At 45.9% G+C, this 10,566-nt stretch overlaps 1 protein-coding gene and 1 pseudogene across 1 annotated transcript; one reads left to right on the top strand and one right to left on the bottom strand.

Moving 5' to 3' along the window:
• Positions 1–6,238: 6,238 nt before the first annotated feature.
• Positions 6,239–7,145, top strand: LOC136527617 (uncharacterized). The gene has a single exon (XM_066520405.1). The coding sequence runs from the start codon at positions 6,510–6,512 to the stop codon at positions 6,813–6,815; it is 306 nt and encodes a 101-aa protein (XP_066376502.1). The 5' UTR covers positions 6,239–6,509; the 3' UTR covers positions 6,816–7,145.
• A 2,910-nt stretch (positions 7,146–10,055) lies between these two features.
• On the bottom strand, positions 10,056–10,126 carry LOC136530119 (small nucleolar RNA R160; annotated as a pseudogene).
• Positions 10,127–10,566: the final 440 nt, after the last annotated feature.

The raw sequence follows: 10,566 nt of genomic DNA, 5'->3' as shown, positions 1-10,566 counted from the left end.
ACCCTTGCGCATGTACTACCCTGCCAAAAGCTACAGTTGCTCTTTTACTGTGAAGAGCACAGAGGACAGAGTGCCGTGGCTTGCGGGCATGTTTAGTTTCACCAAAATCTAAACTTTGGCACGGTGTAAAAAGAAGATTTCTCATCACATCAAACTTGCGGTATATGCATGGAGTACTAAATGTTGACGAAATCAAAAACTAATTGCACAGTTTGGTTGTACTTTACGAGACGAACGTTTTGAGCCTAATTAGTCAACGTTTGGACAATTATTACCCAACACAAACGAATGCTACAGTGCGTGGAGTACTAAATGTTGACGAAATCAAAAACTAATTGCACAGTTTGGTTGTACTTTGCGAGACGAACGTTTTAAGCCTAATTAATCAACGTTTGAATAATTATTACCAAACACAAACGAAATGTGCGCTACAGTATTTGCCGGCGTCGACTCGGGCCAACTAAACGAGGGCTGCGTTGGAAAACTGAAGGTTTGAGCCTGTGAATTGACATGGCCTGCTGCTTTTGTTAGCTTGCGGTGGTGGTGCCGTGATGGGGGCTTTCTCAGATAATTTACCTAACGACGCAGCCTCTACCTACCAGACGGTCTGGGTATTTAAACTCAAAATGGGTAACAGAAGACTTAAAATTAGTCTCTAACAGAGTACTTATATGAGAAATTTATTTTGGATTGTTCGGGAGGCACAACCCAAATATGAGTATTCTCTCTCCTGAAAACTCATTTGCACAAAAGATTCTCTTTTAGGTCCTGTCGTGGGAGAAGATGTCGAATGTATATTTAATCCTTTGACTGTATCACTACCTAAATATTAAATGGATCTTATATTTTGGGTGTTATTATTGGAGATAGTGTAAGCCATACTTTTTCTCCCTGGCCTTGTTTAGATTGCAAATTTTTGTAATCTGGACACTGTAGCACGTTTCGTTTGTATTTGACAAACTTTGTTCGATCATGGACTAACTAGGCTCAAAAGATTTGTCTCGTGATTTACAACCAAACTGTGTAATTAGTTATTTTTTTTACCTACATTTAATGCTCCATGCATACGTCCAAAAATTGATGTGATAGAAAGAGAGTGAAAAAACTTGGAATTTGGAGGTGATCTAAACCAGGCCCTGGTTGGTATCTGATTTTTTATCCCGTAGGCCGTAGGCGTCGACTAGTTTTAAGCGTTTTAGGTCGTTTAGACTCTTGGCCACTAGGTAGATCTCACATGCAGCATTGTCTGCATCCATGTGTGATGGCACCAACTTGCCGTGGCCTCTTGCACTGCCATCACCTACTGCTTTTCGATCAGAGACTAGCCTACAACTTTAGCGGTACTTGGTAGTAGTACGTAAGTGCTTGTTTTATATAGTACTACATGATGCTTAATCCATTGCCAAGAAAAAAAAATGTGACGGCGTTTCTACGTGTGGTCTCGGCCATTGATCGTGTTGATCCAATGATCCACGTTTGCTAACTACGAAGGACGAACATCCTCTCGTCCAATATAGACCTTGTTTTACTACACTCGTATCCACTTTAATCCACGTGTATTGAACTATATTAGAGTAAAAATAACTAATTTTGACCTCAATTCACATGTAAATTGAGATGTATTTGAGTTTATCCAAATATGGCTATACGTGGATACGGATCCACCGATCCAACATGCAGTTATGGAGGGAGAGATGTACAATAATATATAGGTGGAGATGAACTGGTCCAATGGAAATTAAGTCACCATCTACTGTTATGGTGTAGGATCTGAGGGAGCAACCGGGGCGCCACCCTGCTGCATCAATTGATCACACACGCCAATGGAGTTGTCGGTGGATCGTGCAAACGCATAATGTGAGGTGGGGTGTATCAGATAGGACATTAGTCGTTTCCCTTGTCGCAAAGATAGATCTAACAGTATGTTTGTGAGAAAACGATCACTACCACACAAATAATTTTGCAAGATGATGCTCTTTTATAAATGGAGGCGGTCACAAAATCCAACCGTCTCGGTTAATGCCTGCGATTAACGGAGGTAGACATTTTTTATTTACGGAGACGGTCGTCAAAATAATCTATTTTCGGTACATTTTCGGAGACAGGCGTGCAATATGGCCCGCCTCCAAAAATAGTGGTCCAAACAGCTCATACCTCGGCCTGATATCGCACTCATCATCATCATCATATATATATATATATATATATATATATATATATATATATATATATATATATATATATATATATATATATATATATATGGTGAGTTGGGGTTTCGGTTCCCCTCCACTCTCTCCCTCTCCCTACCGAGTCAGATGCGGCGCCCTCTCTCCCTCACGCGTCGTCGCTCTCCTCCCTTCGGCCCTCCCTCCCAGCGGCGCAAGGCCTGGCCGCGGTGGTCGCCCCCCCCCGGGCGGAGGGCCCTCCCCATCTCCTCCTACTGCGCGGCCGGGGAGGCCGGATCCGGCGCGTGCTCCTCCTCTCCACTACGGTGGGCTCCCTCTCCCCCCAAGCCGCGGATCCACCACGGCGCGAGCGCTCCTCCTCGACCCTTCTGAGATCCGGCGGTGGCGTGGTCGGGGAGGTTGGATCCGACGCGCGCTCCTCCTCCTCTCCACCACGGCGGGCTCAGTCTCCCTCCCAGCACGCGGATCCGGCGCGCACTCCTCCTCCTCGCGGCGGCAGTGGCCTGCTCCCCCTCCACCACCTCCGGATGCGCGCGGGAGAGGGTGCATGCGACGGCTGCGGCCGGATCTGGCAGTGGGCGGCCAGATCCCCGCGGTGCGCGCGCGCGGTTCAGGCACTAGCGAGCGGCTACGGCGGCGGGCCGTGGATGGGCTCGTTGGGCCTGTGGATGGGCTTGACGGGCCTGTCCATGGTTTTTCATTTTTATTGTATTTCCTATATGATTTACGGAGGCGGGCAAAGCAACCGCCTCCATGAATCTGGCATTAACCGTGACCTTTGATTGCAGGCAATTGTAATGCCCGCCTCCATTAATCTAAAGTGCCCACCTCCATTAAAGTTTTTGTAGTAGTGAATGATACTAGGGAAGACATTATTTACCGAGAAAACCTAGGAACAAACTTGTTTCACTAACATGTACTCCCTTTGTCTATGTAATAGTAAAAACTATGTATTTAGAAAAGTCAATCTGGCTTATATAATTTAAAACGTAGGGAGTACAAAAGTTGTGCATCATTTTCTTGATAAAGGAATGATGAAAATATGAATATATTGGATGGTCTCTGGAGCCCCATGAGCTGTCTATAGCACATTGCGGTTATATATAGTCAGTGGCGGATTCAGGATGGGATCAAGGAGGGGGCTAAGTAATGGACATGTTGATTGATAATGAAGATTTAATGATGATTTATGCTTGATGCTACAGTAATTTAAACGAGAATTAAGGCTCACAGGGGGGGCTGCAGCCCCCCGTGGATCCGCCAATGATCCTAGTGATATGGATGGGAACTAGTAGTGCTATCCTACCATGACAGCCTAGATATCCTTCCACTCTATCTTAGAGAAGACATCATATACCATTTCAAACTGTACTATGCAATATGCACACCGAATTAAAATCAAACGAGGAATACTCATGAAAAAAACAAATTGAACTTACGAGGGTGGCATTGGGCATGACCTGGCTGATGGCAGCGTGGGTTGCGGCGAGGGCGACCGGTGGCCAAGGGCAGCACGGCTCGTGGCAATTACGGTCGCACTGAGGCCGCGTTTAGAAGCCAAATTTTTTTGTTTTTGGGTACTGTAGCCCGTTTGTTTGTATTTGGCAATTAGTGTCTATTTATGGACTAATTAGGTTCGAAAGTTTCGTCTCGCGATTTCTCACCTAACTGTGCAATTAGTTTTTTTTCGTCTACATTTAGTACTCCATGCATGTGCCGTAAGATTCGATGTGACGGGTACTGCGCAAAATTTTTTGGAACTAAACAGGGCCTGAGTAGGGCGCAGCTACGCGGTGAGGGCGTGGTACGGCCAGGGGCGGATCCATATTTACTTTAGGGGCTACGGTCGCACCCACATAAAAATGAAAAAAATAGTTAGAACCGAATTTTTACCATATATACACAAACACATTGAAAATCCTTACACTCACAAGGCGGGCACACCCCTCTCAAATTTGCTCAGCTCCGCTCCTGGGGCCATGACAACACCATGCGGCGCAAGACCCATGGGGCTTGAGCGACGCCGGTGTGGGAAGAGGACGGCCCGACGCACGTGGTGCTTGTGACAGCGACGATGTGATGGTGAATACAGCAAGGGAGAAAGGAAGAAGAAAATGGTGTGGGCAATGGGTGACATGTGATCCCCTTGACTAATATAGTTACTAACGGTGTTGAAAACATCATCCATCCCATGTAGTCCAATCCTCCAATCAAACAATAAACTGGGACGATGCCATCTGTTCAACAGCAAGAGCTACGACAGCCTTATCCTTAAAAAGCAAAGACAGATTGATCCCATTCCACTACGCCTCCAACCAAACCAAACACACGCTAATAGAAGACTGTACTATGCAATATCACACCAAAACCAGACAAGGAATCCTCATGAAAAACAAATTAAAATATGATGGGGGAAATCAAATTTAGAGGGGTAAATAACCAAAGGAAAATAAAGTGTACAGAAAGCGGATGAGAATGTTGACTAGGGTCACCAGTCTTCATCTGCGGAAGCATGTGATGAGAGCTTTTAGAATCTCCTACAGACCAACACCATGTGTGCATCCAGTGTTCCCACATGGTGAGCAGTGAGCTAGCACCAAGTTGAAAGCCTCTGATGACTGATGAGCCACGAGCATGAGAATGTGAGATGCTGATGGAGATACACTGTTGAACGCCGCATATTCTGTGGCAACTGGCGACCAAGCGGCATGTCGCGCTGACCGGTCAAATTGTACGATGATGGAGTAGAATTTTCGCAGGACAGCAGGAGCTGCGTGGGTACCTTGAGCTTGCACACTGCAGGACATATTGTTGTTTAACTCGTGTAAGTTGCTTGGTGTCAGCGTCGGCTGGAATCTTGGTGCTTGCTTCTCACTGACCACTGACCGATCCACGACGACATTGGCAATTTGGCATTGACAGTTTCAGTCTTCCCTCTTGTGGATGATGTGAGCAGGAATTCTGGTAGTAGTATATCTCTCTGAAACTAGTTCTGGATGCACTTGCATAAGCTAAGAACAATCTCCATACTCTTTGAATTTTATTAAGCGTGGCTTAATCTAGATTGCCAAGATCACGCATGCTCCTTGCTCTTAGACTACGCGAGATTTGATTCTCCATTTTTCGGGGGATTTCTGGTGGAAACAGCACAACCAACAGAGAAGCCAAAGTGAAAGTGATGCATGCATCTCATCCAACGTTGTTTTCCGACCGTTGTGGCAGTATTTTTAAGAACAGCAGTACACATACAGTACTAACGTTCCGGCAGCACATTCACATGGACTGGTGTCTGGTGTACAGACACATTATGATGAGTATGACAAGGCAAAAACAATCAGTATCAGCTCATGATGTGTGTTGACAGTGCTGTGAGCCTGTGACGGTAGTGAAAGCAGACTGCTGACTTGACATGGACTTGGTACGCATCACCTCGAACGGCATCGCTGAAAGGTGGTTGTTCTTCCGGACGCAGGGCCCCGCGGAACACGGCGTGCCGGCCAGCGAGTCCGGCTCCGAGGCCGGCGAGCACCGCACCGCACCGTCCAACGGCGGCTGCCGAGGTTCATGTTCCTTCTCCTCCTCGTCCCCGCGCGGCCTCGGTACTCCCAAAAACCATCGTTGCCGACTAGCTCGTCGGGACGCGTACTCCGCTTCACAACGGCCGGCCGATCCGCCAGCTGACAGTTGATCCCCGCACACACAAAACCCAACGGAACAGCATCCAAAGTCCCAAACACACAAATAGAGTAATCTTGTCAGCACCAGCAGGAGTAGGACGAGTAGCCAACAAGCTCCCTTGATTCCTGGAGGCAGCGCATCTTGTTTTGGCGCCGCCGGGGAGGAGCTAGCGAGCTGCTCCATCCATCGCTAATCATGAGTTCATCCCCTTTGGAGGCAAAAGCTACTAGGTCGAGTAGCCACGAAGAGTTGTTGGATTGGAGCCAGCCATTATATATATTTCGTGCGTTATCCTACCCAAAAAGAAGCAGAAAACACCACACCTAGTCTGCTCTGCTCTACACTCTACGCTGCCCCCGACTCGCCGCGCCGTATTTTATCCGCGCAACCACGTCCGGACCACATGGGCACGAACGGGAAACCGCGCGCTGCCCACTGTCACGACGTACCGGGCGAACCACCCACCACCCGCTCCCCGCTTCGTTCCACTCACTCCACCACTCAACTCCCTATAAATCACACGGTCACTCACTCTACCGCGGCACCACCATTCCACCACCCACCATCTCCAGTTTCCACCGCTGCAACTCCGCGTCTCCAAGATCCCGTTCGGCACGAACCAGTGAGTCAGTGACGACTGCGATGGCGGATGCCGGCAGCAGCGCCGCCGCCGCGAGGAGGGGCCCGTCGTCGTCGTCGTCGTCGTCCTCGCGCGGGTGCGCGCCGGCGCTGGGGCGGCTCGTGCGGAAGCTGCGGCGGCAGAGCAGGCTGCTGTGCGCGGCGCGCCACGCCGCCGCGTCGTCGTCCGCGCGGTGCTGCCACCAGTACGACCCGCTCAGCTACTCGCGCAACTTCGACTTCGGCACCGCGCTGGACGGCAACGAGGCCTGCTCCTTCGCCTCCCGCTTCGTGCTCGCCGCCTCCACCGCCGCGCGGCAGCCGCAGTAGATCAGAATCAGACTCGTTCCCGGTTCGATCGGGAGCTAGCTAGCTAGCTATCTAGGGGGCTGCAAGCACTGGTGGCGCGTCAGCCATTGGCGGTAGCTGATAGCTAGGTGGTGGTGGTAGAGAGTTAGGCAGGCGCGGTGTTCTTGTACAATTATTAATCTTGTGTTGTAGCTTGTGAATGTGTTTATATGCTGAGAGGTGGTGAATGGTGATGGTTGTAAAAATTTCCCGCCGTCCCCTGACTCCTCTTCCTGTGGTCGACAGAGTCAGAGAGGAATCGGCCAAGTGGAAATGTCTTAAGTAATTTCGAAAGATTACACGCTTAATGCTGCTTCGTCTACATCCCTCTCCATCAACCGGCTCTTGAGTTTTCTCGTGAGTTATGAAATTTGTTTTACACCATACTTTTGCAAAGCTGTGGACGAGATGGCAATTGGCATGCTGCAGAAGTGCAGATCCTTGGCCCTTTTTCCGGATTAGCTTCTTGGTCCGTGTTAAGGGGGTGTTTGGTTCTTCGTCCTAAATTTTAGTCGTTGTCCCATCGGTTGTAGTCGTTGTTCCAGCGAATGTTTGATACATGCGTGAAGTATTAAATATAGACTAATTACGAAACTAATTGTATAGTTTACGACTAATTTACGAGATGAATTTTTTAAGCCCAATTAGTCTATGATTTGACGATGTATTGCTACCATAAACATATGCTAATGACGGATTAATTAGGCTTAATAAATCGTCTTATGAAGTACCGACATATTCTGTAATTTATTTTTTTATTAGTATTCAAATACCCAATGCGACACATAACACCGTCTAAATTTTAGTAAACCGGATAAAAAAAAAGCTAATTGTCAGTGATCTCTGATCTGCTGGTCTGCAACAGTAGCACAGGACAGTTTGCTACTCCAGTCGAGTGCAGTGACTGACGCAGTGAGTGATGCACGGCGAGATGGGGCAGCAGCATGGGCATGGTGGGCTGGTGGCGACCGGGATGACGGAAGCTAGCTGCGAGATGGGGGCGAGGCGAGGCTGGCAACGTTTGATTGCATCCAGTGAGTTGTTGGTGGCAGTACAATTATTGCTTGCTCGCTGCCCCTGCTGACTCGCCGCAGTCACGGTCACCGCCGCTGCGCTGCGCTGCACCACCGTGATTCTTCGCATCCAAGAAGACTGCCCCGCGTGCCCCACGAGATGATGCATGCACCGATCAATGGCGAGGCGCCGAGGCCGCACTGCAGCAGCGCAGGCAAGTGTAGTTGGGTGATCATACTGCTAGTACTCTCATGTTCGCTCGGTTTATAAACCGTAATTTTTTAGTATATCATAGCGAACAGAGCATACGTTGATTCAAGTAGCAGCGTCCAGTACTCCCGTCTATAGAGCGCCTTTGCTCTGCATATGGGCTCCGTCGGTGGGGCCTGAGTACCCAAGGCTTCCACCTCTGTAAGTGGCAAGAAACCAGAGTATTTCTCCGTCCGCGGTCGTTTGGTGCGACTCCTTCCAATCCGGAGCCGAGCTGCTGGCGGAGCATGAGCTGAAACTGCACCATTATTTTGCCATGTTTAAGCTAAGTCTTTATTTTTTTTTTGTTGGAGAGAGGATTTTTCATGTTTCTGTATTTAAAAAAAAGAAATGATTCCTAAAAAGCTCTAATTCATCGCAACATTTCCTTCTTTTCTTGCCACGGTGCAAGCTGAAGATTATTTTGAATTTGTCCATTGAACTTTCAAGCCCACACCTCTCTGCCTAAATGGACCCACTGCTGCAATTGGACACTCCCATTTTGGGCCTAAAAGGGTGTTCTTTGGTTTTTCCCCCCACCCGCGTAAAGTTGAGTTTATTGAGCCCATAATTGCATGGTAGGTTTGGGAAGGCCTCGGCCCAAATTATGGACAACAAAGGAGTATCTGACGGATACCATTCCTCTCACAAAAAGAATCTGACGGATAGAAACGTAACTAGAAAGCAACGCGCGGCGTTGCCGCGCGCATGCGCCGTAGAGTCCATCCTCTTTTGAGCCAGTTGACTGATGCATAGCGTTGTTGTGATCTCATTGGTTGCTTCTTTTTTTATAAATCATCGATGCACAGTTTGTGAATTTTAGCACTGTAATAGAACTGGTAGCAGGCAATTCGTCATGGAAGAATATTAGTGGATGTAGTAGTTGATTGTACTTTGTTGGATCATCATCACATTAATTGTGTATGAAACTGCCTTGTAAACACAAGGCATGAATTTGTTAGGGAGCCATTTGTTTAACAGCTAACATGGCAATAGCTAACCAAGGTATCTATCTATAGTAGAAGAGTACAAGCACGTTATAAAATACTGAGGAAATGACCGCTGATAGATTTGAAATTGAAAGGAACCGTTTGATTATATATTTGGTGGCCTATGAGGTATGTTACTATACAGGGATACTTGGTAAGGAAGCTTAGTATAAAAAAATAAATTCAAAATTGACTTCATGTTTATTTATCTATGTGCCCAATGCTGGTAAGAATGTGCAAAAAACTTTGTGTAAAAACTAAGAGATCACATAAGTAAATTCGTACGGTCCTACGTTAGTACAATATATATACCATGCGCCTGGAACTTGACAACCTCAAATGACATAATGAATGACAGATACATATTGAGAGAGTTTAAACTTTAGATACTGCAATAGTATACATTATTATACAATACTACAATACATGGAAATGCTATTAACTGATCTCGTGTATAGACTACTATGTTGAGTGATGTTGTTCTGAACATAAGATGTACTAATCAGTAATATTTAGTTTTAGCTGATATTGATAAAGGTATAGGACAGAGTTCTGTTATTATTAAAGCTCATTGAGTAATTAGTCTCATTAGCATCTTTGATATGCAAAGATAGAAACCTGCAACATAATGAAAATCGGGTTAGTTGCTCGGCATGAGGTCCTGAAAAATATATTAGGCATGAACCTTGCCATGTTCTTGTTTTGTGCAGAGATTATATTGAAATCAAGATGGTCAGTATGAACTAATATAGATATAGGCTATGGCAGTATTATCTTTATATGGAGAGAATACAAAAGCTGTTGTAATTACACTTAAATATAGGGATACATAACTCTACCATTAAGATGTAAATGGCTACATATTACATGAAACGGATCTGTAATTGCTATAGTCAGTTTATAAAAAAAAACTCAAGATCGACATGATTAAGTATGAAGTAATATGGCATAGCACTTAGGTAGATGAAATAATATTCAGAGAACATTGAAGACCATGAGTGGACATATCAGATACTTCAGATCATATGATCTCGACATTTTAGCTTTTTATAGCATAATTAGGTATTATTTGGATAAGAAAATGTAGGTAAAGGAAGCATTTAGAGAATTTCAAGGATCATCTGTATTGCATTACATATGATGTTTCGGTTACCATACTCTTAAATCAAATTCCTCACATTTAGAAATTGCTGCAAAAATAAAATTCTTGGATTTTTCACATATCTATTTCAAGCTATTGATGGACAGCACGTTGTGAAGTGTTAGGCAAACTGAAAAATAATAAAAACAAATGAATGGACAAAGCAGTTAATTAGTCCATTGTCTCTTTCGCCTCTCAATTTCGTAGCAGCTATATAGAAAATTTGGAGGAAATTTATTAATGAAATGGTAATTAGGTCTTAGCAGTCTGTTTGCATCAAGAGATTTGAGCACTGAGTTGTCATAGCCTCTCGAGGAAATAATTACAGGCTTACAGCAGG

Source organism: Miscanthus floridulus, chromosome 19 (genome assembly GCF_019320115.1).
Source record: "Miscanthus floridulus cultivar M001 chromosome 19, ASM1932011v1, whole genome shotgun sequence".
Classification (NCBI taxonomy): domain Eukaryota; kingdom Viridiplantae; phylum Streptophyta; class Magnoliopsida; order Poales; family Poaceae; genus Miscanthus; species Miscanthus floridulus.
The sequence above is the reverse complement of the archived record's forward strand: the minus strand, read 5'-3'. Positions and strand labels throughout refer to the sequence as shown.

Excerpts from the sequence above, each read along its gene's own strand:
- LOC136527617 (XM_066520405.1), top strand. The coding sequence starts at position 6,510 with ATGGCGGATGCCGGCAGCAGCGCCGCCGCCGCGAGGAGGGGCCCGTCG.